The sequence below is a fragment of the Cryptotermes secundus genome, unplaced genomic scaffold (genome assembly GCF_002891405.2).
Source record: "Cryptotermes secundus unplaced genomic scaffold, Csec_1.0 scaffold250, whole genome shotgun sequence".
Classification (NCBI taxonomy): domain Eukaryota; kingdom Metazoa; phylum Arthropoda; class Insecta; order Blattodea; family Kalotermitidae; genus Cryptotermes; species Cryptotermes secundus.
The window spans coordinates 387163-405379 of record NW_019738873.1 but is presented as its reverse complement, the minus strand read 5'-3'; the positions used below and the strand labels follow the sequence as shown (position 1 = coordinate 405379).

The 18217-nt window shown below is 36.3% G+C and overlaps 1 protein-coding gene across 16 annotated transcripts in view; it reads left to right on the top strand.

The window, feature by feature from the left end:
- LOC111871106 (eukaryotic translation initiation factor 5B) overlaps positions 1 to 18217 on the top strand; it is a 177043-nt gene that overhangs the window by 142269 nt on the left and 16557 nt on the right. For 14 of the 16 annotated variants that reach the window (XM_023863929.2, XM_023863924.2, XM_023863918.2 and 11 more), the window contains 5 exons: positions 240 to 385; positions 1657 to 1833; positions 4998 to 5157; positions 6136 to 6317; positions 7973 to 8233. In XM_023863929.2, the coding sequence (XP_023719697.1) occupies positions 240 to 385; positions 1657 to 1833; positions 4998 to 5157; positions 6136 to 6317; positions 7973 to 8233 (926 nt within the window). Of the gene's footprint in view, positions 1 to 239; positions 386 to 1656; positions 1834 to 4997; positions 5158 to 6135; positions 6318 to 7972; positions 8234 to 14057; positions 14672 to 18217 lie in introns of those variants that run through there. The other 2 variants (XM_023863928.2, XM_023863923.2) reach the window with 2 other exon arrangements.

The following is an 18217-nucleotide window of genomic DNA, read 5'->3' as shown; positions in this document are numbered from 1 at the left end:
GTGTCAGTGTACCTGTGATACACTGCCTCTGTATGACAGAGTGGTGTGTATGTGCCTGCCATGTTCCTGAATTTCTATTAAAATACTGTCACAATTATTTAAATTAGCACATAAATAAATATTAACCGTCTATTTGACTCCCATTTTGGTAGCATCATTATTTACCTAATTTTTAATGATGGTGATGTTGAAGATGATGACAATGACAACAACAACAGTATCAACTTGAAATGTTGTAGGTATATCAAAGAAATCGCGTAGCCTGTTCTTGGAGCTGGATGCTACTGCTGTCAAAACTCAGCAACAGCAACAGCAGCAGCAGCCTCTGTTGTCTCCACTGAAATCTCCACTAACTAAAGATGACCCTCGAAGAAGATTGAGAGAGGTATGAAAATGCTGTCATGAAATTTCTTGATTTTTTTAGGGATTTGTACCTAAGTGGGAGTATAATTCATTCATTCATTCATTCATTCCATTTATTTTCCATATATTCATACAGATAACAAGCCTAGGATGTGGAAATAGTCCATTTGAAAATAGATATATCAAGATACATATACAAAATTACATGAGTCACAAATTCAAAATCACTTATATTAATCGGTTAACATAAATAATAATGTAGAGTATAAACATAATTTAAAAATAACTTACTATAAAACTTGAGTTAATACAATTTTATTTAAATTAGATATATTAACTGAATTAAATATGTTACAAATTTACACACTTATGACCAGTTATGTTGATGATAGTCATTCATGGAATAAAAAGATTGATGACATAAAAACCGCTTCAATGCAGATTCAAAACTTCTCACATCAGTAGGCAACATTTTTATTCTTTGAGGAAGATGATTAAAAACTTTAATACCTGATTATATTAAAATGGATCTTTTGTGAACAGGTTTGCAAGACTGTGAAGTGAATTGAACTGCCTGATTGTAGTGTCCAGTGATGGACTGTTACGGTAATGGTATTTAACTTGAAGACTCACTAAGAAGTTAACAATGGAGCTTGTTAGCTGAGTGTACATCTTGCTTTTCAGTTGGCCCATTAGCACAGTTTCATGGATGCCATACTTTGGGTATTTAAACACTTATTTGTGTTTCACATACACTGTATATCATTTAAAAATAAATTGCACCTTTAAGCCAGTGGATTCATTAGGATGATAATCTGATTCTTATTTTATGATTTTACAGCATATCATACACATCATTCATTTTCATGACTTGTTTCGTTATTACATGAACATATTCTGTAATAAGTGCACGTCACTGTAGCATCATCTGGGTATAACACCTTCAGAACTGTAAACATTACTGACATGTCAGTAGGTACAAGTTACTAATATGATTACACAGTATTTTATGCAGGTGACTCTGCAATGAGAATTGACAACTGTGAGTCTGACAGAGCTCATGGCGAGTTTTATAAATCTGCTGCTGAAAAGGTTAACAGAATGCAAAGGAATGTGATATATAGCCTTCTTTCCATCTGCTTTATGGTTCCATACTCATCCAGCTTGAAGATTACATCATAATACTTTGTAGTACAGGGCATTGATTATCAACATGATCTTCTTTCATGATCTATATTACCTATAAGAAATATACATGCCTTATATGGAGTGGTCCTCATATGGCAATTTCAGACAGTTCTTCTCCGCCAACCCTCAGAAGACGTGGTGCGATCTAGTGATTTCATTGAGGATGTAAAAGTGGAAACAGCTGAAGTTAGCAACAAGTTTAAGTTCTTTGAAACTTACAAAGCACCTGAAAAAGAGAGGAAACAGTTCCGCATCACTCCTCCCCGAGAAGGGCAGGTCAAGGTGTGATGGAAGTTGATTGTTTTGCGCTTTGTGTTCTTAATTATTAACTAACATAATGCTGTGAACCACTGTGTTGCAAACCATGTAGTACTGGAATGGATAATGTCAGGTGTGACTGGCTTTGTCCTATTATGTCGAGAGAAGATAAAATCAAAGTTTGTGCATGGAAGACATAACAGTGCATAACATATGAAGTATGGCTTGTCTCCTCTACTTTGTATATGGGGGTCTATATAATACACATTAGAAGCATTACAGGAAATTCAGAAAATTATGTTAATAATTTACCTCCATATAAAGGGAGATAATTACATGACAATAATTTGTGAAAATTGGGCTTCTCTTTGGTTGAGATCACTTCCAGTGTCGGTAATTTATTTTGTGAAGTGATGGATGAGAGTTAACACTTATCCATATAGATATTACAAGCATCTAGGTACATAGAATGAATCAAAATGTACTTTGCTCGGATAAATTACTCATGTCTGCAGTGCTTCATACTTCCAACTGAACTGCTATACTCCTAACGCTGCTTATTGTTACCTCTCACACATTTCCTTCATCCATTAAAATGGTGCAGACTTGGAACAATGAGGCCAAATTTCTTAAATCATCCCAGATATTTTATTGTCTGAGCATGTAAGTGAAGTTCTAACATTCTTCTCTTAATCATGTACTCCATGACATTGGAGTGCTTTGTGAGGAAATCTTTAAATAATATTTTCTGATTCACTATATGTTTGATTTATTTTTGATTTTATATACATTTTGTCGTTTGTGCTTCAGATATAAGGGTCTCTGAATTTTTCCATCTTTCTTTATGCCACACTGTAGTGTAAAAAGTGATATGATTTTTTTTATTGCTAGTGGGGTGGGACTAAGTCCCTTGCACTGCAACTACTTCTGGCCTATTGTACCAGCCCCAGATGCTAGATGAGGGTGATTGTGGAGCAATTGGTGGAATGAAGATTGGCAGGGGAAACCGAAGTACCCAGAGAAAACCTGCCCCAGCGCCACTTCATCCACGAGAAATCCCACTTGACCAGACCCGGGATCGAACCCGGGCCACCGTGGTGGGAGGCCAGCAACTAACCGCTTGAGCTATCATGCGGCCGATATGTTTATTTAGTAAAAGCTCTGTTTGGTCCTCAGATGTATAGGCAGCCTGTTTCAGAAGGGTGATGATAATGTCTACATGATTTTTGTTTGACATTCTACCTACTTTCCACTACAAAATACTAAAAATAAGTGTGGGAATACCAAAGCAATATGGTTATGCAGACTGCACACTCCACCATTAGTCTCCATGTGAAAATATGGTGCAGAGAGGAATGTCATTAGTAACAGCAGCTTAGCTTTAAAACCAAACTTTATTATTTGTCACCTGTCATCTGATGTAATTCGAACAGAATGAGGGTATAAGGACTAGACTTACTTCCCATACTGTCATGTTCATGTATTGTTTGCAATCATTCCTCCATGTTTTTCTCCTATAATTGTTTAAAAGAAATATTTGAAAATTGAATTATTTGAAAATCATGATCGAACTGTAATTATTATAAGTATTAACCGATTTTAGACAGCTGAATAATGGTTACATGCAAGCCATTTGAGACTTCATTTTTGCTGACTAGGTGGTTACAGTTTACGTCTTCCTTTCCAACGTTTCATTCTCCTTTTCAGTCTTGCTTTCTTGGGTTGGGGGGTAGGGGGGCTGGATATCCCTGGTACAGGAACTAACATTGTCAGTCCCGGTTGTGATGTTAGACAAGGATTGCTGCTTTGTTTAATACATTAACTTTAACATGGAAATGTTTATTGTCATTTGTTAATGTACTCAAGTGTATGTTGTCTGTTTTAATTTCATGTCAGTATTTTGTTTGTGTCTGAAATTATATCAAGAAGTGTGAAACAGTAGATGGCATATGGAGAGGCAACTTATCAGGTCTATCACTTTCTGAAATTTTTTGCTTTTTATGGATAGTTGTTGAATAATATATGAAATGGTTTTACAGGGTCATTGAAAAAGAATCCTGGGATTGTAAAATGTTATCACTCAAAAACTCTTAAACATGATTTGAGCATTAAATTGCTAAGAAATGTCTGAAGTTTTTTAATTACCTTAGTGTGTTTCTATGTGTTCTCCATTTGTTGTTCACCAGATTTTGAGATGGTACTGTATCTCATGTCAAGTTAATGCACCTATTCATATGAAAAGTTGCATTGTCTGTGAAACAAATCTGGCATAGAAAGTTTCAGCATCATCAGTTTTGTTGAGCATTGAACAGGAAAAATCATAATATTTCGACTAGTCATCAGGTTTGATTTCATGCTTCAGCTGAATCTTGTAGGCATAAAGGCTTAACACTTGTGAATGACATTTTGAATCGCAGTTTTTGGAATCCCTAATTCTAAACTCTGAGAAGCAATCGACTTTTTTTAGAATTTCTTATAGGGCTATGTAATTTGTTCACATTCTATTCTGATGTTCATGGTCGACCTGAAGATTTCTGTGTCGCAACTCTCCCTGTTTCTTTGAACTGTTTCAATCCACTTTTTGGAGCCATGTCATCTGATGCTTTTTCTCCTCGATGTAACCTTCGCCACTTACGTTGCGCTGTTTCAAGTAATTTCAATTCTACATACCATAAAACAAACTCAGCCCTCTGTTGCACGGTTTACATTTCGCCTGGCACTGATTCACATTGGGAGGTAAAACTAACAGGACTAGGGGAGTTTGAAAGCTGGCTTTGTGTGCAAGTTTTATTGATTGGTCAACCAACAAAAGCATTTCAACATCGCTTGCTACCCACCATCAACTTAGGATATCCAAAACTTACATTCTTTCACCGCATTTTAAAACTTGAATCATTTCAATATGTTGTAACAGTTTTTGAATGATAGGTATTTATAATCCCGGCATTCTTTCTCGATGACCGTGTAGTTGCAGTGAATCATATGCTTTGACGTATTTTATCATTTACAAAGCAAAAATTTGGTGTCTTAAATAAGATTTGATTGTGTAGAAAAGAAGATTGTATTTTCTCATCAGAGCAAGGGGCTACACAATAATAAATTTGCATGTGAGATTTTACAATAACTGTGAATTGTGTCAGTGGGAAAGAATAGCATTTCTAACTTTAATTTTTGTGTTGACTTGCTAGGTTAGCTCTCCTGATCGTGAAATCTACAGGGATCCTGATATTGTACGCAGTGAAGATAAGTTAGAGGATGATGAGGTGATGAAGACAAACACAGCCAAGAAAATGCTTTCTATCTTCAGGCAGCTGGAAGAGAATGCATCCAAGGAAGACATCCCAGATGGTAAGGAATTCAGGATCTCACTTCATCTTGCAGACAATCTTGCTTATATGCAATCACATCTTTAATTAACCCTGAAAATTTCAGTTGATCATGAAAACAATAGAAACAAGAACATGGACGCTTTTTGCTAAGGTGTCACTGTTACTCTGTACTGAAGCATATGTACCATTAACTTAACAAAAAACTCAACAAAAAAATGAGAGAATTTCAAAGCAGGAACATTAGAAATATTATTATGGGAGATGGATGAAGGAATCTAGTGTTGCAGTGTAATTAAAAAAAACATTGTGTCAAACTCTCTGTGTTACTGAAGACAGATTTCCAAAAAAAAAAAAAAAGGAGTAACTGCATGAAATATCTTAAGTGACAATCTTTACATTCTGTGAACATCTGTAAATTTATTAGGCTTGGTGTACTCTTAATAGAATATAAGAATATTTTGTCTTTATACATGCATACATACATGGGCTCAAAAAAAAAAAGAGAGAGAGAGAGAGCGCAATCATATTTTGTGTTCCATCTTTTAAGGTTTTCTGTCACTTGAAGTTCAGTTTCATCTATTCCAAATCAATAATCTCAGTGTTAAATTCCCTGCATTTAAAATATTTCACAATTTATATAAAAGTCCACTGATCTATACAGAAACCTTAAAGGATGTTCACTGTTTTTAAAATGGGAATTGTAATGGAAGTGTGAACCATGCTGAAATACAGTGGAACTTCTAATCATTTGTTTGCCTGATGATGGCTTTAATAGCCGAAACTTGTAGCTAAGCTAATTTTAGCACTGACCATTGTATTGCTGTGTTGCGATGGACTCTAATAAAGAACCCTTATTTACGCATGAGATATCTTCAGATTATCACTAGATGCTATATATAGATAATTCATGGATGCAGTGAATTTTTAATAATTTGTGGGTAAGATAACCTAGTAGTTGCAGTATCAGCATAAACTCTGAAAATGTTGTGTTTCATAGGACCAAAGCCCTTGAAGCGCTTCACACCCCCGCCAGATTACAGACGAGATTCTGGCTCATCAGAAGAGGAAACAGAGTCTGAAGAGGAGGATGAAGATGAGGAAGAAGAAGAAGAAGAAGGTGATGTGAACCCAAACATCGTCAGGTCATCAGACAAGATTGAGGATGAGTTCTTGAAACAGGTGTGCTGAGCTGGAGAGTAATATTGTTAGTCTGCAGTCCTTCATGTTTTGTGTATGTGTGTTCAGCTCTTCAACAGCATGCAAAGTGGATAATTCACTTGATATATTATTCAAATTCAGGTTGCCCTTTGACCTGCAAACAGCATCATTCATAGCCATATCTTCCATCTAATCCCTTGTAGTCACATACTAATTCTTTTGATAGAAATTCAAAGATGAAACTATAATCTTTCAGTGCCTCTAAGCACATCCAATCCCACAGTATGTAGAGTCTTTCCTGGGTTCCTGGATACAAAAATTTGCTATGTAAGAAGTTCCCATGGGGGAGGAGAGAAAGAAAAAAACATTTCATGCTTTTAGAAGGTCATGTTTCTTATGATTTTTTATACAGAAATTTCCAGTTTAATATATATAAAATAATACTGATGAACTGTGCACAATGTGCAACTTTGATCATATGTTTAAAAGGCTTCACGACCATTATTCATCTCTTGATAGTTGAACTGGGCCATAGGCTGTAATACTTGTACCTCACCTATTGACTGTTCAGTTCTGGCTCCTTCGGTTTTGTTATTCACCTTTTACTAAGTGAAGTATATCACTGAACATCTGTTTCCACGCATTTGATCTAAGACATTCTTGTTTCACTGTCCAGCAAGCTTGATATCATGTGTAAGCATGCTTTGATAACTTTAACAAGTGTTCAGATGACTACAGAATGTGGGAAAAGTAGACGATTTTGTTACTATTTTTTTTTCATCAGTAATCTGTCATATGACAGGTCCACAGTCTCTTCCAAAACAGTTCCTCCACTTAATGCAATCTAGAGCTTTATCCTTCAAATAAAAATATCCTCTTCTGTCCCCAAGGTCATCTAGCATCTTCTTACGTCTTTTTCCTCGTCTTCTGGTTCGCATACATGGTGTGTCTGTTTTTGGAAAGAGACTATCCAGGAAAAGTGATCATATGGTAGTTTTTCCATTTGCTTTCCACATCGCAGTACAACAGCCGTTCAAACCAATTTGGTCATGCCTGTTGGTATAGAAACTTGAACCATCTCGAGCATCATTTGCTCTGTGCTTCAAGTCGCAGCTGATGACGCTGCTTCCGGCAGCAGTTTTTTGGTTTTTGGTGTCTCTCTTCGTCTGATGCCTACCCTTTGACCTGTCCAGCAAGGGAGGCCCTGCCAGTAGCTACGCTACCGCTGGTATAGCTCTCAGGCTCCTTTGCATACTCAAACCCCCTCACCACGATAAGGTGGAGACACCAATGAGGGGGTTTATTACTATACTGGCACAAAAATGAAGTGGCGCTGGAGCAGGTTTTCTCCGAGTACTTCGGTTTCCAGTGCCAATCTTCATTCCACCAGTTGCTCCACAACCACCCTCACCTATCATCTGGGGCTAGTACAAAAGGCCAGAAGTGGCCACAGTACAAGGGAATTAGTCCCACCCCACTAGCAATAATAATAAAAAAATAAAAACAAAGGCTTCTTTTTGTATGAAGTGTTTTAAGCCTCAGAATTTTAATATTTGTATCAATATAAGTGTAGCAGCTATTGATTACACTTTAATAGTGGATATTTAAGAAGGCCTTTGAGTGAACATAATGATTAGAATTTTGTTCCATACTCTTAAGAGAATTGCTTATTCCAGGCACAGAATGCTGCCAGAGCAAAGGCACTAAGAGCAAAATTTGAGCGTTGGGAGGAGAAGGAAAACAGAGCTAATGCAAATGCAGCAACAAATGCCAGCCATGCTGTTGGAAATTTGAATGGTTCACTTGAGCTCGATCAGTCATCTGAACACACAAGTATCGACACTACAAAGTCACTCCGAGCCCGATTTGAATCTCTCAAGAACGAGTCACAACAACCGAAAGAGAGGATTCCACGACCCAAGGTCAACAGATTTGTTGTGAGTACTTTTCCATTTACATATTACATGCAGTTTGCCTGTGTGGAGATGTAAAATTTTTTCCAAGCCTGTATTCAGTCATGGCCTTTTAACTGATTCCCTCCTGTACCACACCACACCTATTAAATTAAACCATCAACTTCAATATGTGAAGCATGCAGCTGCATAGTAAGCAGACAGTGATTTGCTGTTGTGTGCAATTGCATGTGTGTATTTGCTTTTAGAGAAAGACATTAAACATCACTATTGATTGGCAGTACCCATGCTTCATACTATGTAAACTCCAAGTTTGAAACTTAGCCCTAAGATCAGCTATCCTGGCATAGGATTTTGATCATTTAACTTTCTTTCCAGGAAGGTGCTAGGATAGTACTATGTGTGAGCTTGGAATTTGTTCCCCCCTAGGTAGGTCAGGATGTAGGTGCCCAATAGTGTGTGCTGTGCTTCTCACTTACCACATTGGAAGATTTGACACATTATTGTACACTGGTCTCAAGATATGTCATATTCTTACTGGTTGAAGGAGATGGCTTAAAGAGCAGTATATTCTTGAATGTATGGCAGTAATGAAGATAATAAGAAATATTTTCTTGGTGTTACTAGTTTGAGTGCAGGCAGTTCTGTTTTGATGCTGTTACAAAATTTTTATTTTATAAGTATGATGCTGCGGAACTTCAAGGTGAAGAAATTAGTAGCAAGCCGAAGGGGTGTTTGTACTATATCTCACTTCTCTGTAGTGAGTGGCTGAAGGGGGATGTTGAATAATTTCTGAGATGCGTGCTGAAAGTGTGGAGGAAGTAGATTTCCGTCAACTTCCACAAACAAACAAAAAACTTGGTGATTTCAGTCCGCAAGCAAACTATATGGAATGAACGACTGCCGCTTGTCGGCGAAGTTTAGTGCCAACTTTCGCAGATAGAAGGTGTCACATGGTCAGCACAATGAATCCCATGGCCATTAAGTTCGGTTTTCTAGACCTGAAATAGCTCCTCAGTTATCATAATGAGGCTGTAGTTAGTTACTTTCCACGTACAGAATATAGTGATACATGGGATGTCATGTGTCTCTTGTACAGCTGTTGGTACTGTTGCACTTACAAATGGTAAAATTGTTAGCGATCCATGTTTAATTAGTCAAGTTTATTTATGTAAGATTTGAGGATTTCATAATGGTGAATGTTCATAGTGTAGTCTTCTGGGTTATGATGCTATGTAGTCTTGTAAGTGGGTACAAGTGTATCAGAGGAATGTACTGACATTTTCATTCTACACTGAAGGTGGAGGTGGTGTATTCTTCCAAAATGTACCCACCTTTCATGCTGTGAGTCAAGTTCATTACTGGAGTTGGGGAATAGAGAAGAATGTACGCAGTGAAGTTGTGAAATTTCATGCCAGTAGTTCAGATTGCAACACCTTACCCTGATATTTATGAATCGAATTCTGTAAAAGCTATTTTCTCCACAATATTTTTCCAGAATATTGTGATTTGTAACAATTATCATGTCAAATGACATCAAAAGTATTTTTCCTTTTGAGTGTGTGTGTGTGTGTGTGTGGGGGGGGGGGGGAGCATGTGTGCTCACGTGTGTGTGTATATGTGGAATGACTGGCGGTATGTTTGACTCATATGAAGCTGTATACTCGTAATACAGTTTTCCCACAGTGGACTAGGCACTGACTGATTCATCATTGACTGAACAGAACTATTATGAAATTAATTTCATTCTTCTATACATTATACATTAATTCTACTCATAGAAATATTTTGTTCACTTCATCCTGCACCTGGATGAAATAGCAGGACGCCTACCAGCTCAGTAAGGCTGTAATAGTTCATCCAATTCTCTCCCCCAACCTTTTGTTTTTTTTGGTGCCCACATAATTTTTCCATTATAGGAGTGAGTTCAGTAGGTTTCCCAGCTGCTCACCCTTGTATGTATACAGCTGAGTTGATGTGTCACAAGACACCAGCCACTTTAATTAATTATTCAAACTGCATCACCTGCTGAGACTCTGTAGTGGTACAGCTCTCTCTGGCATACAATGTAAGTGCCTTACACTGCAGCCACACGTCAGGTCCGGTTTGAGAGAATATAAATATAATTAGCTAATGACTATTAGCCTCTCGAAAAAGACCTTGCTTTATGGAGTCTGCTGATTCTTGGTATGTTTAGGCATATGAAATCTGATTAACATAATATTTAACCCTCTGAATAATGGAACATAATAAATAACACATATCAGAATGCATTTATAGTAAAAAAAGTGAATGCAAAATATTTGATTTACTTGGAGATATTTTTTAGGTTTTGCATTGTATTGAAGTTTCATTTCTGCGTGTTTCGTTCGCGAAGTTGTTGAATTAACCTTCGTATTTTGCGAGATGAAGAAAGAAGATAATGTATGTGGCACAACAGCATGGCATCTGTGTATGTTGTATTTGTGTGTTGCAACGATGTGCACGGATTTAACTCCTGTGTATGCACAAGGACTGTTACAAACAGGTATGGCATGAACAGTCTGTTTATTGTTTGCAGCATGTTGTCTGGATTTTAATTCTCTAATTTCTGTTGTAAATTTTACTTAGTGTTAAGATAATGACTTTCTGTATGTGGTGACTTAGTTGAACCTTTTTTTTTCTTGGCACTACAGTCCTAGTGGGCCTAGGCCTACCTCCATGAACTTCTCTGTTCACTTCGGTTTTTCTAGATCTTACACATTCAGTAGGACTCCTTAGGCGGGTGATCAGCTCGTCGCAAGGCCTCTACCTGTATATAGACACAGAGAAATGTGCACGCACACAAACTAAACATCCATGCCCTGAGTGGGATTCGAACCCACAATCCCGGTTTCCAAGCGAGCAAACACAGTACATGCCTTAGACTGCTAGGCAACCGTGACCGGCAGTTGAAGCTTTTCACAACTTAGAAATAAGAATATTTTGCTGTATACTGTCATTTAATATTATGTTATATCTCGTTTTATTAGGTCATAACTTGTAGTCATTAATTCAGACTCCCTAAATCTGTGTTCTTCCCTTAATGTAAAAGATCAGTTTCACACTCATATAAAATGGCAGGAAAGATTGTAATTTTGTATATTTCAGTATTACATTTCTGTGTAGGAAACTTTAAATATTCTCATTTGAATGGTAACAAGCATTTCTTCAGGAATGCAATGTTCATTTGTTACTATAATTTACATTTATTTGAACCTCGTCACTATTAGCCATCTTTTTATTATGAATTTGTAACAAGACATGAACATATACTTAGTTTTCTGTAAGTGTACTTATAGACCAACCTCCCTACTAGTACATAGTAGAGCTCCTATATTTTTTATTGTGGTATTTATATTTCTTCCAAGGAAATAAACATCATGAATGAGCCAGGTTAGCACAGTCGGTATAACAGCTGCCTTTGGGCTGGATGACCAAGGGGTCGGAGTTCAAGTCTCGGTAGGGTCAGAATTTTCTCTTTTCCTTATGGTCCGGATGTCTCTGGGGCTGGTTCCTGGTATTTTTATCTGTGTATGCAATTAGCTTTGTCATAACATTTTGCATGAATTTGATAACAATTATATTCCTTAATATTTAGTGCAACCAGTAATATCATCTTCCTCATAAATATGTTCTTTGATACATTTCTTCAGATGTGGCCGTTTTTCCTGAGATCAGTGGCACGTTAGTCTTTTTCCTCTGCTTTTGTGCTTTCATTGAAGTTATTTGAAGTTGTGTTTCTGTTTGTTTTATAGGCAGGATGATTCTTTCTAATGTAAATTAAGAAGAAATGGGCAACCTAGGTTTGAAATTTATTTTTAGAATTTGTAACACCATCTTTTTGGGAGACATGAAAATTGTGAACAAAAAAGTTTTCTTGAAACTGAGTGGAGTCTGATCTTATCTCTTCTCCTCCAAACTCTCTTCTTAACCACACAGTCTTTTCCCATTAAATACTGTCAGGCAGCATTGTGAGATCTTTGTATACATATCAGGCTGTATCTTCTTTCTACATCATTCTCCAAGAATATGGTGGCTGCAGTGTATGCCAAAAGTTTCACACAACTGCAGTACAGAAAGCAGTTAAATACAGAAGTCAAGATTCCGTGCTAAAATACCTTCACTGACCTAACTTTCAGTGAGACTGAAGGGACCATATGAAAGGAAAATGTTTTTATGATCTCTGAGAGATTTTGATTTTCTAGAATTTGGAGATCCATATTTTGGTTACAGCATACCAGGCACTTTATAGGCGCATAGAACATGGAGCTTGTTTCATAAATAATATTTTCAGGACAAGAAAAGCATCATGAGTGATGAGAGTGAAGACAAATTTTTTGAGACTTATTTGCAATTTTACATGCAGAATTATTGCTCTTAAAGAAATACACCGAAAGGGTATGAACTGGATTTGTTTAGATCAGAATAGAGTCCAGTAATGGATTCTTGTGGACTACTACACTGTACCTTTGGATTCGGTGAGCAGTGGATAATTTTTTGTCAGCTGAGCAACTGTCATCCTCGGCTCCAAGGAACAGTCTCCCGTGTTAGTTTCAAGAGACAGAGAAAACTGTAGGAACTTTGCCAGGTGACAGAATGTTGCTAGGTTTCAAACCTGATATCTCCTGAATGAGAAACATCAGAACAGCTGGTGTACACCAGCAACAAGGCACACAGACTGATGCTATTATTTACACTTGTAAGCATGCTATGTTAATTATGTGCAGCTCTATGTATATTTAAATTAAAATGCCTTAACCATGTTGGTTGGTTTGTCCCTTCTATTCCATAAAACACTTATTTAAGATTTCCTCTGGGACCAGTATATTTGAACACTGAACTGAGAGAAATCATGGGTGGAGGTAATTTAACATCTTGGGATCATTGAAATTGAATATCAAATGAGAGAACACCTTAAACTGAGGAACACTAAATGGGGTTGTACTGCATAAATATTTTCCATTCTTTCATAATGGAAAAAATTAATCAGCTCCAGTGTAGCCTTCCTCTGATTTACTAAATCAAAATGGACAGCAGTTTGGATAATCAATCATTATTGCATTCATTTTGGGTTATTTCAAGGCCTCCTGGAATTATTTTTCACTAAATTGCTGCTGGTTCTCGCCAGCATATTCATTCTTGATTCCAAGTCCCACAGGGCTCATGACCATGCTCTCCTGCCTCATGTCTCTGGGAGTCATGCAACTAACCTACAGACATGATATCAGTATCTAAGAAATCTTCTTTAATTGGACTTTTCGTCATATGAATTGTAGCTGTGCCTGTTTAACGTAGACTTATAAAAGTTTTGCATGTCCTTTTCCTCTTAAATCCATTGTCATTATACTCGTATTATTCTCGGAGCCCTACAGATAAGCTGATAGAAATATGACAGATGCCTGCTGAATTAAACATTTATAAAAGGTGCAGAAACAGGTGCACTGCAGGAAATTTGTCCCATTCCTTTTTGATCATCCCTCGTACAGCTCATGTCACATATAATGTATGAACTGACAGACCATGATATTATGGTGTTGCATTGGTATAATCTGTTAAGATTGAAATTCCATGTTGTATTTTCTCTAATACTGAACAATCAGAGTTATCTTAGAAGCTCATTTGAACAGTTGATGTAATGTTATGATGCACAGGGAATATTTAGAACATAACCAGTTCTACTTTCATCCAGCCAGGAAAATACTTGCTGCCACCATATTATTACAGATTATTTTGAAGTAGTTTTACAAATGTTGCAAATATTTTTATATATTGATGTAAATGATCAGAAGTGTAATATTTTTAATAATACTCATAATTTATTTTGCAGTAAATGTGTTGCAAGAACTGCTGAGGAAAGTGAAGATTGAATCAAAGAAGATTTTGAATGAAGGTAGAAAATGCACTGATAACACAAAGGACATGCAATCACAGGGTTTGCACAGTTTGTACCCTTTCTGCATTTAGTGGTTCATATTGTGTATGTAGTTTGTTAAATGGTAAAAAGGAATCTTGTGTAAAGGATTAAAAGTCCTTTCTATGTGTACTGATTCAATTGTGAATTTTCCTCTATGCAGGATACCATAAAATAGTAATTTATACAGTAAAACCAAGCATATAGCAATGTGAATAGACTGACACTTCATTGTGGCTGGTAACAGAAGAAAACAGTTGGCACTGAGTTAGTATCACAGTTCTGGCAATTTCTTGCTTTTATTTTGCTTTTAAGTGGTAAAAGTAATATCACATTCTTTATTATTAACATATATAGATTTTTTATAGTCTATTGCACATACTTACGTGTATGTCAGAATAGTCAAAATTGTCAGAAAATTGCTGTAACCTAAGTTCACATCTCCAGTTATTACTAAAAACAAATAATAATAACATTAGTCTCCTGCTGTATGTTGGGATATAATGCCATGTAGTGTGTTCAGAAAGTCAACCTATGTTTCGAAGGAACATATTGTGTCCAGCTTTAGGGTCAAAGAATAAGCTGATCAAGAAACCAGCATGCTGTCTGCTTTCATGCTGGTTGCTTGCTTAACTTATCCTGTCCTGAGATGGAGGCAAAATAATCTTCTTAAAGTCAGTTGACTACATGGTGTTATATCCCAGAATATAGTGCTCTTCAGTCTGATCTGTTTTTGTGGAAAAATAATGAAGAGACTGATATCTTTCTAGCTGAGAGTAGTGTTTCAGAAAGTATCTTATTTCTACATACTTTGAACACAGTAGTCTACAGTCTTCCCTTGGTTAAAACCAAATTTATATGACTGTAATACTGACCCAGGCGCAGTGATTGCACCACTGTAATACAAGTTCTTATTCTACATGTGATTCAAAGTGCTTAGTTTAATTATATGTAGAAGATGTAAGTTCGTAAAGGGTGTTAATGTCACCTGTATTCAGAACCTTCACCAAACATCCTTAAAGTACAGAACACAGAAAACTTCACATGCTTGAATGGTGTATTTTTACATGGACTCTGAATGTAAGCTTATTAATTCCCAGGAGTAAGTAATCAATATTTCTTTAATAAGGGAAATGGATGAAATCAAGATATAAATTGAAATAAGCCTCTCATCTTTTCTATGTGACTAAAGAATGTTGGAACTGAAAATATATCAGGAAAGTGTTTACTGTTAATTCTTGGGATACTTATTGAAATAAATTAATATAATGCCCTGAGGTTTTAATCTCTCATCTGCTTTGAAATTAATTCATGCTGTTTCCTAAATATGATGCTATTTCTTTGATAATGCATATGTTTTGCTTTCATCACACATCAGTTTGGATTCAATTACACGAAGACTGCAGACAGATTCTAGTGAAATGCCATATTAAAAATTATCCTGCATTTTCATAATCATTTCACTTTTATTGTTTTATTTTTTTTAATTGAAATGATCTTATATGTGTAGTTTAATTTAATTTAATTTATTGGCTTGCTCTGGTAGTCATGTTCAGAAATCAAAATATTTGCAAGGGAAATCAGTGCAGAAATAGGATCACACCCTCATAGTAGCAAATGGCATTAATTGTCCATGTAATTATTTATTCATTATAGGGCTGTTCAGGCTTGTTCTGAAATTAGGTGACATTAATATTAAGAAATGCATGTGTACGTCTATATAAATAGTTAGACACCCAGTAGGGCAAGTAATTTATTAAACACGTGTGAGTTTTGAATTTTCGAGATTGAACCGAGAAAGAAATCTTGATTCTAACGTTGATTTTTATGTCTCGGGGTTTACTGTTTTTTTTTTCACATAGATCCTAACTGCTTTTGCTTTATGCAGGAGATCCAGTAGGCTGTGAGATAGGATATGCAATTGGTATTGAATTTTTAGATTCAGTATTTTTTTTATTGCTAGTGGGTTGGGACTAAATCCCTTGTAATGCGGCCACTTCTGGCCTATTGTACCAGCCCCAGATGATAGGTGAGGGTGATTGTGGAGCAATTGGTGGAATGAAGATTGGCAGGGGAAGCCGAAGTACTCGGAGAAAACCTGCCCCAGCGCCACTTTGTCCACCACAAATCCCACTTCACCAGACCTGGGGCCACCGTGGTGGGAAGCCAGTGACTAACTGTAATGGAAGAGGACTTGGCCTTAGGATTGAATTCTTCTAAATATGTAGTACATTTTAGCGCATTATGGAAAAGCAGCTAAAGGGTAAAAAAGAAAAAGAGGTAAAGCTATCCCTGTAACAGGCCCTGGAGGCTCATAGTGTTGTGAGAGGTCGAGGCTCCCACATTTTCTAGACAGTCGGCTCACAGATGGCAGTGAGGTTGTTGGCCGCCCTTTACCCTCCAGGAAGATTCCTGGTACTCGATTCTGTTAGGGGCTGACTTGACCCCAGGGCCCTAGTGCGGCTGAAAGGATTAGGTCAATTGAAAAATCCAGTGGCCTAATCGGGAATCGAACCCACGAACTTCTGGCTTGTAGCATAGTGCCTCAACCAGCTGTGCTACTGCATACCCCTATGAAAAAGCAGCTCGTGTTATAAATTGTGATTTCACTTGAAGAAAACTGGCCCAGTAGAGAAAGTTCATTCTCATCTTCATTCTTGAAATTTGTACAAATTCTCATCTCGATCTCATCTCGAATAGAAGAAGTCATTCTCACACATGCCTATAATTTAAGAAACATTGCACAGATTAATTGGTGGTGAGCAATGTGGTGTGACTTGAGACTGACAGAATGCCTACAGTGTCGATTTGTCATTGTTGGTTCCCATGAATATTGCTTGGAAACCACTCAAAATCTCTGTGATTTGTTTCATATATAGTGTAGTTAATTTTATATATTTAAAATAATTATGATGTACTGTTTGTCTTTCTTTATTATGTTTTAAAAGAAATTTTATAAACAGATTAGTGATGTGTGTAATGCCAAATAAATTCTTCCCCTCTGAGATTTGTCTATTTTGTTGTTTTATATATGGAATATTTATGAATAGAATTTGTTAGAAAAATGTTTTCCAAAGAAAGAACGGTGAAACAGATGAAGTGAAGAGAAACTGTCTTGTAATACAGTGTTATGAATAATTTACTGATGGAATATAATTTTCAGTTACCATTTGTCATCTTAAATGTTAATACAAAACCTTCTTTTTTTTTTGTCAGTACCTTGTTCAGTGATAACAATTATTCTGCAGTGAAGGATTTCCCAGGTTAGGAGATATTTTCTTGAAAGTACAGAACATCTGTCAGCCTGGGTTATTCCTCAGTGAATACAAGCCGTAAGTATTCTTTTTCTGCGTGTATTTTATTTGGAAGAAGAGCACTGGTTTAGTCAGAGAAACAGAATTGGTGGTTCAGAACAGCTTGGAATATTTACATATTTCAGCATGTTACTGAAGAAGAAAGAAAAATAAGAAGAAAAGGAGAGAAAATTTGGACTCTCCAGTAACATTTCTCTTGCTTTTTGTATATTTCATATATAAAAATGTTTTAAATTTTGGAACAAAGTACATGATTCTGATATTTATATAATTATACAAACATAATGCTCACTTGTTATTGTGCCAAATGGTAAGAAATCTACATACAATTTTTGCAGTCATTTTATAACCACATATGTTTATATTTATTGTCTTTCGAAGCTTGTTGCAGTTCATAATTTCAAGTTTGAAAATGTTCACCTATTTTACACTGAAGTGAGGAAATTATCATTGTCATCATTAATTATTCTGCTAAAATGCACTGTTAGACTGTTTGAGAGAATAGGTAGAGTTGACAGAAAGCAGTCACATTTCAGTCAATGGTGTCATTGTGATTTATTGCATATGGACAGGCATTGCTGTATTGAACCACAGGACAGTTCCAAATTTAGGGTGTGATATGTTCAGATAAATATCGGGAAAAATGTTCATCATCTTAAACACATGTTTGTGAAACTCCTTAATTCCTTAAGATATTACATTTAGACATATATAAAAGCCAAACATTCTAATGCTTGCTTGTTGAAATATCATTGAAAGATA